This window comes from Taudactylus pleione, unplaced genomic scaffold (genome assembly GCF_031769625.1).
Source record: "Taudactylus pleione unplaced genomic scaffold, aTauple2 ptg000178l, whole genome shotgun sequence".
Lineage (NCBI taxonomy): Eukaryota > Metazoa > Chordata > Amphibia > Anura > Myobatrachidae > Taudactylus > Taudactylus pleione.
In genome coordinates this window covers 6,101,622-6,119,010 of record NW_028284580.1, presented here as the reverse complement: position 1 = coordinate 6,119,010, position 17,389 = coordinate 6,101,622, and the positions used below count along the sequence as shown (strand labels likewise).

Genomic DNA, 17,389 nt, shown 5'->3' with positions numbered 1-17,389 from the left:
GTCCGGGTCTCGCGCATGCGCACGACGGAGCTCCCTCCGTCGTGCGCATGCGCATTGGGGTAACATCGACCCGCTTGCGAGCGGGTCTGAATGACCCCCTATGGGTGCTGCTTCAACACTTAGGAAATCATGCATATAAATGTTACACACAAATTATTGCAGTGTCACTGCGGTTTATTCTAAAACTATTAGAAGTCATTGAATTGTAATGATATACAAAATGCATTTGTATGATCTACACAAAACATATGTTATTGTTTTTAATAATTTCAAAACCTGTTTTCTGTTTCATCATCAATGCACAAAGCAGTGCATCATCCGCACATCCGGATATTTCCTTCTACCTTGTTATGCCTGTGCAGCGTATCACCAAGTACCCCTTGTTACTTCAGCAAATACAGCACACCGCCCACCAGTACATAAACTCACAAAGTGCACTGCAGCAAGCCCTTGACACTATGAAGGAGGTGAATGTCAACATCAATGAAAACAAGAGACGCAAAGATGTTGGTGAGATGTAAATCATACCTGATAGACAAGTATCCATGTGTGCTAGTTTATGTTGGACAGTTATTTCCAGTTTTTGCTATTCCAAATGTAGGGGGCCTGGCTGTAGTAAGGCCCGCAGCAATTACTGTAACCTTTTGAAACGCCCTGCTAGCATTCATTCACACTGTGCCTGAAGGCCTAATGACCATGGTGTTGCCAGTTGTGTGACATACACGCCATTGGGTTGCCATCATACCAGTTCACCTAAAGCAATTTTGAAGCCCAACACAAACCAGACAGGTTTATCAGAACAATCCATTAACACAATATTTTCAGTTACATACGTTCAACAGTACATGAAGTGATATGACAAATTTTACAGTATAGAATTCTAACATCATACTTAAGAGGATGAGTGACCCTGGCTCATAGACTTGTAACATGGGCAGGGAGGGGGATGGACCCTTTTCCCTCATTGGTGTTTCAAAACATGGCCACAGTAGCAGTAGCACACTATGTAATACGATTTTACTAGACCTGTGGCCACAACATGCAGTATAAAGAGCTAGTGCTCATGATCAGTGGCAGCAGCTTCTCCTACCAAGGCTGCTGTGTGAGTGGATCTGAGTGCTCAGTGCATCGGACCAGAGAGCAGCTGCCACCAAGAAAAGATAGGCGTCTTCACATGAGGTGGGAGAATGTGTGCTTAGAAAGCTCAGATTTGTCTCCTATTGTTTATATAATTTATGTATGTTTACTATGAGATGCATATTGGTTATATTATTTGTTATGGGATGTTTAACCTTTCCCTAACTTGTTATGTTGTTTATATGAGATACCATATGTTTTTGTAACCTATACTAGAGAACAGTGTTTCCAACACTTGGTCTTCAATGAACCTTAACGCTGCAGACTTTACAGATCTGATCTCCTCAGTACCACAATTGAAATAATTATCCGTGGATCTTTTAAAATGTGTCAGCAAGTAAAAAAAACAGCCCTGCACCAACTAGGAGATTTGGAACGTATACACTGTTAATGGTCCCCGAGGACAGAGTTGAAGAGACAATGCTATTGACCATCTGTAGAGTTAATTATTAATACTGTATAACATACACTATGTAGTGTATAAGGAGACCAATGTGTACATATACAGTCAGGTCCATAAATATTGGGACATTGACAGAATTTTCATATTTTGGCCTCTAGTCACCACCACAATGGCTTTGAAATGAAACAAACAAGATGTGCTTTAACTGCAGACTTTCAGATTTAATTTGAGGGTAATTACATCCAAATCAGTTGAACGGTGTAGGAATTACAACAATTTCTATATGTGCCTCCCACATTTTAAGGGGCCAAAAGTAATGGGACAAACTAAACAATCCTAAATCTAACTTTCACTTTTTAATACTTTGTTGCAAATCCTTTACAGGCAATTACAGCCTGAAGTCTGAAACGAATAGACATCACCAGACGCTGGGTTTCATCCCTGGTGATGCTCTGCCAGGCCTCTACTGCAAATGTCTTCAGTTCCTGCTTGTTCTTGTGGCATTTTCCCTTCAGTTTTGTCTTCATCAAGTGAAATGCATGCTCAGTCGGATTCAGGTCAGTGGATTGACTTGGCCATTGCATAACATTCCACTTTTTAGCCTTAAAAAACTCTTTGGTTGCTTTGCAGTATGCTTTAGGTTATTGTCCATCTGCACTGTGAAGCACCGTCCAATGAGTTCTGAAGCATTTGACTGAATATGAGCATACACTTCAGAATTCATTCTGCTGCTTTTGTCAGCAGTCACATCATCAATAAATACAAGGGAACCAGTTCCATTGGCAGCCATACATGCCCACGCCATGACACTACCACCACCATGCTTCACTGATGAGGTGGTATGTTTTGGATCATGAGCAGTTCCTTTCCTTCTCCATACTCTTCTCTTCCCATCACTGTGGTACAAGTTGACCTTTGTCTCATCTGTCCATAGGATGTTGTTCCAGAACTGTAATGGCTTTTTTAGATGTTGTTTGGCAAACTCTAATCTGGTCTTTCTGTTTTTGTGGCTCACCAATGGTTTACATCTTGTGGTGAACCCTCTATATTCACTCTTGTGAAGTCTTCTCTTGATTGTTGACTTTGACACATATACACCTACCTCCTAGAGAGTGTTCTTGATTTGGCCAACTGTTGTGAAGGGGTTTTTCTTCACCAAGGAAATAATTCTTCTGTCATCCACCACAGTCGTTTTCCGTGGTCTTCCGGGTCTTTTGGTGTTGCTGAGCTCTCCGGTGCGTTCTTTCTTTTTACGAATGTTCCAAACAGTTGATTTGGCCACACCTAATGTTTTTGCTATCTCTCTTATGGGTTTGTTTTGATTTTTCAGCCTAATGATGGCTTGCTTCACTGATAGTGACAGCTCTTTTGGATCTCATATTGAGAGTCGACAGCAACTGATTCCAAATGCAAATGTCACACCTAGAATCAACTCCAGACCTTTTACCTGCTTAATTGATAATGAAATAACGAGGGAATAGCCCACACCTGTCCATGAAATAGCTTTTGAGTTGATAGTCCCTTTACTTTTGGCCCCTTAAAAAGTGGGAGGCACATATAGAAACCGTTGTAATTCCTACACCGTTCACCTGATTTGGATGTAATTACCCTCAAATTAAATCTGAAAGTCTGCAGTTAAAGCACATCCTGTTTGTTTCATTTCAAAACCATTGTGGTGGTGAATAGAGGCCAAAATATGAAAATTCTGTCAATGTCCCAATATTTATGGACCTGACTGTATGTCCTGGGCTAGTGCTAGGTTGTACTCCTCGACTCCCGGACTTCCTCTAATGGTCCGCAAAGCAGGGGACTTGGATTGAGGAATGGTGCCCACATTCAGGGAAAATAAGGGTTCAGCTCAGACGGGTTACCCTACTGCCACATCTAACTGCTTATGATGTCTTACATATGCTGTACTTTGTATAAGGCATACTATAGATTGTTAAGTGATAATAATGCCCTCTTCTGGCTTTACAGAAAATGTAGTGAATATTAATGTACAGGAAGCAATGAGCTGCCTCTGCACACAGTTGACTGTCCTTTTACATGGAGACTTTTTTTGTGCTTCTTTATTCATAATTGTTATGAGAATTAAAAGTGGATGCAATGCATTTCTTGATGTAAAGTAAAATAAATTTACAAACCCCCTCAACCCTCCCCCAATAAAATAAAAACTAATGATAAAAAAAAATAAAAAGGTTTTTAATGGTTATTACAAGACTGAATGAATTGAACACAAAGAGAACTGTCCCTCCAGTGAAATGGGTGCGCTTGACCAGTACACTTTGGATTTCATATCTGTGGCGCACTTCATAGGTCAAAGGTTCCCAATTCGGTCCTCAAGGCACCCTAACGGTCCTGCTTTTAAGGATAACCATGCTTGGGGGCGCTGGTGACTTTATTAGTACCTTTTAGTCTTTTGAATTAACCATCTGTGCTCAACCATGGATATCCTTAAAACCTGGAACGTTAGCATGCCATGAGGACAGAGTTTGGGAACCTCTGCCATAGGTCCTTCTAAGCAAATCACTTTCCTCTGAAGCATGGTCATGTGACAGACCACAATCCTCCAGAAAGTCACAAATATCACACTCCATTGTTTCTGGTTCCTTTCCATGGCCCAATGCATTGTAAGAAGAAGGGAGCAGAGGGATAGGGCAGACAGTGCTGTGTTACCCATGGGCATACAATTGGTCTCTGGTATAGGTTACAAAAAACATGTATCTCATATAAATAACATAAGTAGTTAAGGAAAGGTTAAACATCCCATAACAAATATACTTGCATAAATATAACCAATGTCTATTTGCTTCTATAGTTGTTAAGCATTTATGTAGAACATAGAACAATTTTAAAACAAGTGGCTGGCTGAGAGAAACAACTCTTAGATTATGACCAATGCTCATGAAATCTTCTCAAAATGTTCACTATTCATTTTCAGCCACCAAATACCTGCATTCAGACCAGCAAACCTTAATGGACAAAGTATCCCATCTGAATACTCATACCATCTCTAAGAAATCTCGGCGTCTAAGCCAGTTTTTAAAGCAACAAGCAGGAATGGCTCCCAAGGTATGAGTGTGTGTAGCCCTTTTCATCAAACATTCTAAACACTGAATTCAGGCAGTGTAACAAAGGTGACAACTAGCTTTTTAATTCTCGTTCCCCCTTCTTTTTTTTTTAACAATGGCAACATGATCAACTTATCTATTTTTCTTATTGTAAGTTGATACAAGCAATAAAACTGCTTCAGTAGTTAAGTGATGACCTGAAACAAAAATATAGGAATTGGATTTATCTGGGGTTTATTAGGCATTTGATGATTTCCTAATCTCCCAGTTCTATTTTTGTGTGTCAAAGACAATGCTACTTCCTCTCTTTTTAAAGACTGACTTTCTTGTTTTGCTGTTTTTACATCTGGAAATTTTTAACAGTTCTTAGAATTCAAACTACAATGATACTTGTAGGTCATTAAATGTAGTGTGAATATTTTCTTGTAGCTGTCTTGCTGCTTGTAGCATCCTAAAGCAGGGCCATTCTGTGAGATAATCCTGCAAATCTGGCAGATTAATTATCATTCAGAACTATTATGTTACAGTGTGGGCATGAACGATGATCTGCCCTACGCTTAATAACCGCAAATAAGGATGTGCTCTGTTGACTTGGTTTTCTAGCATACCATAGTTCAGCAAGTATATGGGAATTCACAATGGTTTAAGGACAATTCCCTAGATAGGTTCCAATTGAAACATCACTTTCTTCTTCAGGGTCCATAGGGGATCCACAGGAATAACCATGGGATGTAGGTGGTTGGAGCTAATCCCAAACAGTTAAAGCTTTAGCACCCAGGATACCCTGGTCCTCATCCACTGTACCCCGCACCCAGCCAAAGGCAGACAGTGTAAGTTTGGTGCCGCCAGGAGCCGGGTTGCACCTTTAGACAGGGGGGCTGCAGTAAGCAGCCCCAAGCTTTATTTTTCTGATTTATTTTATTTCCTAGTATTTTTTTTCATCAGAGCAAGCAGCACAGGGCGTCCTAATGGCCGCCTGCGCTGCTGCTCCAAAAAACCCCGCCGGCACCGCAACACCGGTGAGCAGACCGGTGATTATGGCGGACACCAGAGGGGCTCAGCTAGCCGCTCCACTGGGGACTTGGGGCTGCAACCGGACAAAACGGGAGGCAGGTAAGTCGATTCCGCGCTTGCAGAATATAGTGGTATACTGTCTTAACTTTCTGACTGTCAGTTACCTCTATCCCCGCTGCTCTTTCATAACCCTCAACTACCAGGTGTGTAAGGGTAAATTATTACTTCGCATTTACCTGTATTGGTGAAGGGTGTCACATTGCATTACTAGCTATACACTTATTGTGTGCTGCTTGCTGGCTATTACTATGTCTTCTAAAGGTAAGGGTAATAAGCCCCTGTCCAGGAGCCACCTTGGGTGTCTTCTTTATCCCAGGTTATGACGCAGTTAGTGGACCACTTATCAGCCCCCACACTGTCTCCCACCATGGGGTACACAGCATCCTCCTTGGATGGATGTTTTTTCCCACTCAGAATATGGCTCAAACGTCTGCCACCTTTCAGCAAATGTTACAGACTGACAGACCGTTAGCCACCAAGGCACATAGGCGGCCTTTATCATCCTTCTTCTCTAGCACTTCTATGACAGCCTGAACCTTCAGAGCTGTACTGTGTATGGAGAATTGTGTTGCTAATTGTTACTTGTGTTCTGTTTATATTTTGGTTACTGTATTGTAATGTAATGTTCTGTATACCCTTTACTGTATGTACGGCGCTGCGGACCACTTGTGGCGCCCTATAAATAAAATGTAATAATAATAATAATCCTTTTAGCCCACACAGCTTTTGGATTCTGACGAATCTTCTGAGGAGGCAACTCATACACATGTCTCTCCCCACGGGTCCCCCTCGGGCGATTCATTCGACAGTGCGGGTGATTAAATCAATCCTGAACATAGAGGATGCGGAACCAGCCCCTAAGCCAAAAACCCAGGTGTTTAAATGCCAAAAGGTGGTTAAGGCTGAATTCCCTCAATCGGACCAGCTCACTGAGCTCATGGGGGAAGCATGGAGTTCTCCTGGCAAACTGTTCCAGAAAGACTGGCGTCTTTTTGCCCTCTCCTGTCTGGCGAGTGTACTAAGTGGGAAGTCCCCCCTACCGTTGATTTTCACGTGGCACGCTTAGTCAGAAGCTCTACGCTACCTATACCATCCGCATCCTCCTTTAAAGATGCCATGGATAGAAAACTGGAGACTTGTCTCGTTCATTTACTCGCTTTCTGGCGCTATTACTCGGCCGGCTATGGCTGCGGCCTGGGTATTATTATTATTATTATCGTTTATTTATATGGCGCCACAAGTGTTGCGCAGAGCCGTACAAAGTACATAAACAAATAGATTGATTTACAGGTGACTTACAGTACAGTACAATACATTACAGGACATGGATAATATACATTGCTACATTCACGACCATAACACCCAGATAAGCAACAATGCAAAGCAATCAAGTGTTAGGTGCCCTGGTAGAGAGTAAGAAGTAGATGAAGGTATAGTAAGGAGATGCACAAGAGGGTAGAGGGCCCTGCTCATAGGAGCTTACATTCTAAGGGGGAGGGACAGACAAACAGGGGTGAAACAGATGGGGTAGGCAGGGAGGAAGGAGTATGTAGCAGCAAGTTAAGATGAGAGCTGGAAGGCTTTGATGAAATAGTGGGTCTTGAGAGCCCGTTTGAAGGATTGTAGAGAGGTGGAGAGTCTGATGGGAAGCGGGAGAGAGTTCCAAAGGTGGGGAGCAGCGCGGGCAAAATCTTGGAATCGGGAGTGGGAGGAAGTAATCAATTGGCATGAGAGGCGGCGTGCATTTGTTGAACGAATAGGGCGGACAGGAGAGTGAAGGGAGATGAGATCAGAGATGTAAATGGGAGAGGAATGGCTGAGGGCTTTGTAAGTGAGTGTGAGAACCTTAAAGTGGGTTCTAACAGGGAAGGGGAGCCAGTGGAGGGCTTGTAGGAGAGGAGAGGCAGATGCAGAGCGTTTTGAGAGGAAGATGAGCTGAGCAGCAGCATTGAGGACAGACTGGAGAGGGGAGAGAAGGGATTTGGGGAGGCCAGATAGGAGAAGGTTACAGTAGTCCAATCTGGAGATGACCAATGAGTGTATGAGGGTTTTAGTGGCATCCTGGGTGAGAAAGGGTCTAATCTTGGAAATATTTTTAAGATGAAAGCGACAGGACTGTGAGAGATTCTGGATATGTGGTTTGAAGGAGAGGGAGGAGTCCAGGATAACTCCAAGACAGCGCACTTTGGGGCTAGAGGAGATAGTTGTGCCATCAATTGATAAAGAAATGGTGGGAAGTGTGGTTATGTAGGGGGGAGGGAAGATGATTAGCTCAGTCTTAGACATATTAAGTTTAAGAAATCCCTGGGACATCCAGGAAGAAATGGCAGAGAGATAGTTGGAGACACGAGTGGGGAGAGAGGTCAGGGGAGGAAAGGTAGATCTGAGTATCATCAGCATAGAGATGATATTGGAGGTCAAAAGAGCTGATGAGTTCACCTAGTGAGGATGTATAGAGTGAGAAAAGGAGAGGTCCAAGAACAGAACTTTGGGGAACACCCACTGCAAGAGGCTGTGGGGGAGAAGAGGAGTCATGAGAGGAGACAGAGAAGGATCGGTCAGAGAGGTAGGAGGATAGCAAGGATAGTCAGGGTAGCTAAGGCTATCGAAGGATGGACAGATGCGCTTGAAGACAGACTGCCATCAGACGCTACAAGGGAGCAACTGGCTTACATCTCCCATATCCAGGAAGCGGCCTCTTCTTTGGGAGAAGCTGCGTTGCATACTGGACTCCTTGCCTCCAAGGCATCTGCGGCCTCGATAGTCGCCCGCCGAGTCCTTTGGCTATGATCCTGGAAAGCGGACACAGAATCCAAGAAGGCCCTCAAATCCTTACCCTTCTCTGGAGACATACTGTTCGGCGCAGAGTTGGACAAAATCGTGGCTACCGTGGCATGGCAGCCTCAAAATCTTCTTTTTTGCCGTCAGCAGCTGCCCCTAAGCCTAAACTGTTCTCCTTTAGTCCTTTCGCCCCCAAGGTAAGGCAAAAGGGCAGTCCTTTTCCAGGCAGCCTAGTCCACACAAGGCCGCCAAGCCTCGATCCAAGCAGCTTTGGTCGGCCAGACGTCCAGCCTCCAAGATTGACGACAAACCCTTCGCCCGATGGGGCGGGCCTCCTCCTGGGGGATCACAGGGTGGAAGGCCGACATCTGTAGTATGCTGACTCCTGGTGTCAATCAAACAACCACGGATGCCTGGGTCTGAAAAGTGGTCTCTCACGTGTACGACCTCTTAATTTTGGCACATTCACTGGCTGTTTTATAACTCCATCTCCAGCTGACCATTGCCTTCCTGTAAGAACACGGCTGGCTCGTCAATTGGAGAAAGTCCTCCCTCTCTCCGACACAGCGGATGGTACCTCTGGGTGCACTCCTTGACTTTTGAGCACAAAGGATCTTTCTGCCAGTGGACACATTTTTGACACTGTACTTGCACGTGTGCAAGTTACTCCACAATCGGTGGGTATCCATTCACTCAGCAATGCAGGTCCTGGGGTCCATGGTATCCACCTTCGATATGGTTGAGTATGCCCAGTTCCACTCTAGGCCCCTTCAACAACTGATTCTCTCCCGGTGGAATGGGCAGTTTCTTTGACGGCATGGCTCTTGAGTCATCCCTGGACTCCCTTAAAGTTCAGGTTTTTGTTCTGTCAGTCTGGTTCTAGCGAAGGATCGCACCCCTTCCTGATGTTAGAATGTTCCTTCAGGGTGTTCTCCACCTTCAACCACACTTTGTCCCTCCGGTGGCCACATGGAATTTGTCCCTCTGGTGGTCCCGTGGGATTTGTCCTTGGTTCTCTGGGCTCTACAGGCTTCTCCATTTCAACCTCTGGACTCAGTAGACCTCAAGTGGCTGACGGTGAAGACGCTCTTCCTCCTTGCTATCGCCTCTGCCCGCAGGGTATCTGACTTGGGAGCACTCTCCTGTCTCTCCCCCTTCTTGATCTTTCATCTGGATAGAGCTGTCCTCTGTATACTGGCTGGTTACCTCCCTAAAGTGGTATCCCGGTTCCATTGGAATAAAGAGATTGTGGTTCTGGCCTCCCAGTCCCCGGACCTCTCTCCAGGTGAAGCCTCCCTGGATGTGGTTCATGCTCTTCGGATCTACGTGGATCGTACCAACTCCTTTAGGAAATCGGATTCTATCTTTGTTTTGTATGGCGTTCACAAATGGGGCTGGCCAGCTAACAAACAGACTCTGGCTCGATAGCTCCGTATGACAATCTCTCAAGCTTACACGCAAGCTGATCTTTCTGTTCCAAACACGGTTACAGCACATTCTACTCAGTCTGTGGGACCCTTGTGGGCGGTTCGACGTGGCGCTTCTGCTGAACAATTGTGCAGGGTGGCCACGTGGTCTTCCGTCCACACCTTCCTAAGGTTCTACGCATTTGACACCTTGCCTCTCAGGATGCCTCCTTTGGGCGCTGGATTCTCCTTTCTGCACAGGAGCGTCCCCACCCTTAGGGGAAACTGCTTTAGGACATCCCCATGGTTATCCCTGTGGAGCCCCTATGGACCCTGAAGAAGAATATGAGTAATGGTAGACACCTTTTTGTTAACTCTTTTTCTTCAAGGTCCATAGGATCCACAGGGCGCCCACTCTGACGCTCCTGGCTTTAATGGGTATTTTCCTCTTGGCCACTAATTCCTTCATCCTCTGTGAGAGTGTTTCTTGTGTGTACTATTCTTCCTTCTCCTCTCTCCTGCTCCTGCCTTGGGCTTGTTCACAAAAACTGTCTTCCTTGGCTGAGGGCGGGGTATAGTGGAGGAGGACTGGGGCATCCTGGGACCTAAAGCTAACTGTTTGGTGCCCCATTAGCTTCAACCACCTACACCCCATAGTTATCCCTGTGGATCCTATGGACCTCGAAGATAAATAGTTTACAAAGGTAAGTCTACCATATCTCTTATTTTTGTAGGCAGACATATGTAAATGTCCTTCTAGGTATACTATAATAAATAAATAATGAGAAAAAACTGTGGACATCCCCCATAAACTGTAACAAGCACTCATGCTTTTAGCCTAGTGTTGATTACCCCAAAATAAGGGGGAAACCCCTACATGGGGTACCCACTGATTTCAGGGTATTCAGTGCTAGTCTTTACCAGCCAAGGCTGGTGGAACCAAAGAGGGGAGTCCTGCAGTGTGTGAGTCCCCTAACTCTACGATTACAACCAGCCCTAGGTCAGATGTCACCTACGGGGATTGGGCCCACTAAAAACATGCATCTCCCTCTTCCTCCTAGGTATACCCAGCCCTAGTGCCAATAGCACTAAGGCTCTTCCCGCACTCGTAAGGAAGTTGGTGCGGTGTAATTGTGGTAAATCGTAGAAAAATACACTTTGTTCTCAGCACACTAGAAGTGCTAGCATGGCCTGGTGCCCAAAATGGCTGCCAAGGCATGCTGGCACTTGGGCAACCACAAGTGCCAGCATGCCCTGGGTTTGCTGGCATCTGTAATGCACCAGGGAAGTAAGCTAAAAAAAACAGAATTAAATTACAGTCCTACCTACATGAAGAATTTTCATTTGGTAATCCATTAACAGGTTTAAAAAAATACACATCTGGACTCAGCAGAGTCCCCGTTACAGGTCCTGATTCAGGGGGGCACGCAGACGGAGCACTGTCTCCATTTTTATACTAATACTGCAACCGATGATATTCCTACTACGGCGCCCAATGGTAGCTGCGCTAATCCATTTTGCTTGGGGGCATTGTGTGTGAGCTTGCAGGATTTGTCCTGCACATGCTCCGTACGGGTCCTGCATCCTGCATCCAGTATGGGCCCTGCACCCCCCCCCCCCTGGAGATGTATGCAAACCATTGGGTTTGCATACAATTCTGAATCAACCTTATATCGAAATCTAAGCAAAAACGCATTCTAGGCTCTAATGACAAAAATCCAGAATGTCCTGGGAAAACCGTCCGATGGCGGCTGTAGTCATGGCCTTGTCTAGGTGTATACGGAACAGGTATATATGGTTGAGTATTATGAATAATATAGTTAATTGATGCCTCCTGTGCCAAAGGTCACCTGTCAGTCTTTGGATGGTTTGAGCTGCCCGATTATGTTGAGTTGTTTTCCTTGGTAGAAAGAAGACAAGGAGTTTGACAGCCTGGCTGAGAGGTTTCAGAGACTGGCAGCAGCTGTTAACCAAGTGGAAGAAAACGTCGTATCTTATGTGAAGAATATGCAGGTAAACTTGCAAAATGTTGTTTGGAAATGATACAATTCTAAACTAAAAGCAGTAAGTGGGGTAATATGTACTGTATATTTTGTCATCTCACAATTCATTATTTTAATTTTCGGTATTCCCAAATTACTCCATTATTTTGGTTCATTTACAGATCAGATATTTAGCCTCACAGTGCATCGTTGTATAGATGTATCTATTTGTGTGACCATTCTTGCAGAAATGCAGCTCAGCAATAAAGTATTACATCTATCACAGCCATTTTTCAAATCTGTTTGCCTAGCGGACAAATAGAGGCCTGTGATGAATCCCTTTTTGGTCTGTTGGCTGAGTTACAAAGATACTATTCCCCAGCATACATCTGCTAATTAATCTGTCCTGCCGAGATTCTGTGCTAGAGCTTCTGCCCACTGATACCCTTTGCAGATGGCAGGTGACCTTAGGGTGATAGTTTGCTTGATGGGAAAATAAGATCTTTCTTCAGTTTACCTAAGTTTGGGTGCAGTCATGCTTGCAATATTAGAATCCAGTGCTATCCAGGCTTTTATTTGTGTCTACATGTATACCTATATTTGTCTAATGGTGAGCAGCCCCACAATGCCTAACCTTTCCTGTCTTTTCATCCTTTGTCCACTTCCTGAGGCAGCTGAACTGTCTGTAACCTACTGTATACATGTAATTCTTAAATACACGTTTCTTCTGCCTCACAGGAATTTACCCTTATACAGCCCCAGACCTATCCACTTGAGCACCTGCAAGAAACAGTCCATCCCTTCCAGGGCTTCTCACAAGAGCTCTGCAACAACATCTACACAGTGTTTGTAAGTGTTTTCATGCTCCGATTTATCAATTATTTAGTTGATGAGAAGCAAATGTGTTCCACATAATTAGCTTGAAAACCTTTAGTACAAACCCTGTCAAAATCCATTTTCTACTTGGTTTAGTCCAGTGGTTCTCAAACTCTGTCCTCAGGACCCCACACAGTTCACGTTTTCCAGGTCACCCAGCAGGTGCACAGGTGTATTCATTAATCACTGACACATTTTAAAAGATCCACAGGTGGAGCTAATTATTTCACTTGCGATTCTGTGCGGAAACCTGGAAAACATGCACTGTTTGGGGTCCTGAGGACCGAGTTTGAGAACCTGTGGTTTAGTCTATAAGTCTCAGTCCCATCCTGTTTGACCAATAAATGTTTGCTAAACCATTTAATTGTGCATTTATGAACACACCCAGCAACCAATTGAATAACTGACCAAGGACTGTCCCACAGTCACTTGATACCTACTGTACGTATTGCTGTATAAACAACTATCCCTTCTGGGCACCAATGTGACAGAAATATGAATTAATTATGTAACACTTGAATATTTTTTGGTTGGGCTTAAAAACAAAAAGAAAAACAATTGAAAAAGAATGTTGGATGACTTCCTTTCCCCACACACTTATCAGGCTTACTTAATGGCATATGTCAATCTAGACTAATTCATACAGTGGGTGTTTCATAGTGCAGTAAACAAGAAATATTTATTATAATTGATTAAACCTAAATTAAGCATACCAAAAGGCAAACTTTGCCAGATCAAAAATGAGCAGCTCTGACGTAACAGATTCCAAAAAGCAAACGCCCAGTGGGGTGATGAGAGAAAGACCTGGGGGAGGAGAAAAGACAGAGATAAAAGAGAGAGGGGAGGAAGAAAGAAGACAATTGACAGACACAGGGGAGGAGAGACAGGTGAAGGGGGCACAGAGCTGGAAGGTGGGGAAAAACACCCATTGGCTCCACCTCCACTTATTCATCCCCCCATGGCTTTCCAGATTGGGTGGTGACTGAGAAGAGCGCTAGAGAAAGATTTGTATGTAATCTAGAATGCAGCGAACTAATGATAGAAGATGAGGCGCCAACTAGATGTTGTATTATACATTAATTTTTATTTGGTGCTGAGTGCAAGTAGATAACGTGTTATATGCAGAACAGGTTTATTTGGCCATTGAAAGACAAATGCATATGTCAAATAACAGGATTTTGGTACTTACCGATAAATCCCTTTCTCCGATTCCACAGGGGACACCGGAGCTAAAGGCAGTGGGGTATATCTGGTGGTAGAGTAGAGCCTGGCACTTTAAATAATTTAGAAGTGTGACTGGCTCCTCCCCCTCTATGCCCCATCAGCCCCAGTTTAAGAAACTGAGCCAGAGAGGAGACGGAGGACAACAGGAAACAAGGAGAAGAACGGAACAAGACTGACTGAAAGAGAACAGAGGAACCCACTGCAGGGAACACATGCAGTCACACAACCATATAATCAACCAACAAAACGGCAGGTACGCAGCGCTGGGCGGGTGTCCAGTGCCCCCTGTGGAATCGGAGAAAGGGATTTATCGGTAAGTACCAAAATCCTGTTTTCTCCTTCATCCACTAGGGGACACTGGAGCTCAAGACAGTGGGGACGTCCCAAAGATAACCCGCAGCCAAACTGAACCAGGGTCCGCCAAGAACTGTAGGCCCAATAGAAAAGCAAGAGCTGAGGATACAGCGTCGTAGAGCACAGGAGACAATAAGAACTCAGTGATCAACAGAAAATGCCACAACATACAGCATGAGTCGAATGGAACAAGAAAATGAGCATCCAGTGGACAAAAGCAGATGAGAATTGGCAGAACACCGTAATCTCAGCTGAAACAAACCAACCTGGACCATTGGGAGCAGAGAGCCCCAACAAGAATCCATAGGAGGGCAGTAACATGAGAACAAAACTCGAGAAAACCGTACCAGAGTGTAAAAGAGGAAGAAGCAACAGTCGCAGACAGTAGAAACCCAGCACTGCCGGCATAAACAAATTATATACTTATACAGATTCAGTGCTGATCCTGTCCCAGACTACTCTAACAAAGAGTACACATGAAGGCCAAAGCCAATACGGAACAGTCGACCAGGACCCTTCTAGAGGTCCAACTAATTAGGTGTTTTGAAAACCACAGAAGGTCTACAACAAGTGGAGATCCCACTGGGCATGAGGCAGAGACAGAATCGAGAGGATTGAGGATACAAGTGCTTGCAGAGGGTCAGGCAGCAGGACTTTCTTGAATCAAGGGATAAAAAAACACCTGGAACCCTTCAGCGAGTCCAGGTGAAGACCCGTGACCACTTTGCCTGGAGGAACAATAAACCCCCACAGACGACGGAAGCGTGTAGACAGTACCAGCTTCTGGCCCGAACATAGTATAAAAATAACCGGGATACCCTAGCTGTTAATAATCACTGATGCAACAGCCACCCCAGGAGAGCAAACTACCCAATAAGGAAGCCTCCTATACAGCGAGGCGAGAGCACTACCATGAAGGTAACTGTCAGTGTAATGAAAGTATCAAGAGATACAGGACAGTAAAACCAAACAAGGCCTCCTGCGTGGAACATTGCTGTCATAGGAACCAAACCTGTGACTGTCACACTTAATGTAAACATGAGTGCTAGCCCATAGATACACCTCAGTCCAGAATATAGCACACCAACGGATTTTAGTACAATAGTGTCACTAATCACGACACTGAAACAATGAACCCACATGCTAGGAAATCTCCAAGGAGTAGAGCCAACTAACGTGAACAGGTACCCTAAAAGAGCGAATGGCTGCTAGGACAGCAGCTACGGTGTGCGGAAGGGATCTTTTAAGGCATCAGTGGGGTAAGCCAGGAGCCCTCTGGACGCTATGTAGAATGTCACTGACCTTTTTCATCTCACAGCAACCCGCTTCGTCAGGTATAAGGAGTAGCATTTGTGGTGTAAGACCCAACGCTCTACAGCTCGGACTTCAGCCTGGAGATGTTGCAGTAGAAAATACTGTAGAAAACTAGCAGAATTGTTAGTGGAGACATGAAGGTCATACAAAAGGACCGCCTTCTATAACATTACTTGAGAGTGTTCCATTATGGATGTGTATCCATATAGAGACTATACAATAACCCCACAAAACGGTCTGCTAGTGAAAGGATCATTACATTAACACTTATAATGTGCAGTGCGTATTAGCCAAAGAGGCAGAATCACAGGATAGCGTAAGATATTAACTAATGCTGGGTACCCACTGACAGATACATTACATTGGCCGATCAATTGATCGGCCAATATATCTTCTGCCCGTCGGCCAGTTTGTACCCGCGATATGTCGGTGAACTAAATTTAGTCCAAGGTCGCGGTGCAATAGCCCAAGGCTTAAGAGTTGCGAGGCAGAATGTCTCTGTTAGAACATCCTGAGCTGAACTTAGATGCTCCTGGGGCACTAGGTGTCTAAGTAAGTATATATCTTTATATACAAGCAGGCCACAAGCATGTATTGGTGTACTAGAAGTAGAGCAATATCTTTGTTATCACAACGTAAGCTGCAGCATATGACTCTAGTCTATAACACCACCTAATCAATTGTACACTGGACATTGAAAGCTAGCTATAAAATAGTTTACATGCTGCCAGAGCGAGCACACAAGATTTAAATATATAGGATCTTATGCATAGTCTACAGCTCCTGGTAATCCCAGGCGGATATGATCGTGGAACTATAGGTATACCTATATATCCGTTTAAATAAATATATACTGTATGTGTGTCTGTGAGTGTGTGTGTATATGCATATGTATGTATATATGTATATATATATATTAGGGGTGAGCGGGTTCGGTTTTACTCGGATCTTTAAACGGCATTTTATTGGCTATCGCCTACCATGTGTTTTGGGTAGCCAATATAATAAATCCGAATTTGCGGTAAAGTGGCGATAAGAACCGAGTAAATCCGAGTACAACCGAGCCTGAACATCCCTAATATATATATGTGTATATATATATATAAATATAATAGAATGTTTCAATATATATTATATATATATTGAAACATTCTATAATTGCTATTTGAGAACCTTTTTCTTCATGCTTGGAGTGCCGCACCTCGTATTTACTCTGTCTATCCTACCTGTGGTGGCAACCAGCTAAGTAACATCTTACTTTATAAGGAGTGCCAGACATTGTGTGTGTGTATGTGTATATATATATATAATATATATATATGTGTGTGTGTGTGTGTATATGTGTGTGTGTGTGTGTGTATATATATATATATATATATATATACACACAATATATGTGTTGCAGAAGAGAGTAATATATACTTATAGTGAGCTATGTATAGAGTGTGCTCTGTTATTAGCCCCTAGGCCAGAGGTTCCCAAACTCCACCATTATATATCATGTTTTAAAGGATATCCATGTTCGAGCACAGGTTCGAACTGAGATTCCTTAATTAGTACCTCAGTCAATTTTATTTAACCATCTGGACTCAAGCGTGGATATTCCCAAAACCTGGACTGTAATGGTGGAGTTTGGAAACCTCTGCCCTAGGCTATAATGGCATTAGTCTAAAGCTTGGTCCCGTCAGAAAATATCAGACTCTTAGGGAGCTATGTTTCAGTGAAAATACTGTGCATGTGAGGCGCACTGCACAACACGCTGATAAC

At 44.0% G+C, this 17,389-nt stretch overlaps 1 protein-coding gene across 1 annotated transcript in view; it reads left to right on the top strand.

Annotated features, from left to right (window-relative positions):
* ARHGEF37 (Rho guanine nucleotide exchange factor 37) overlaps positions 1–17,389 on the top strand; it is a 117,482-nt gene that overhangs the window by 41,825 nt on the left and 58,268 nt on the right. The window contains exons 7-10 of the mRNA XM_088475773.1: positions 308–510; positions 4,482–4,612; positions 11,781–11,885; positions 12,593–12,703. Of these exons, the coding sequence (XP_088331899.1) occupies positions 308–510; positions 4,482–4,612; positions 11,781–11,885; positions 12,593–12,703 (550 nt within the window). The remainder of the gene's footprint in view (positions 1–307; positions 511–4,481; positions 4,613–11,780; positions 11,886–12,592; positions 12,704–17,389) is intronic.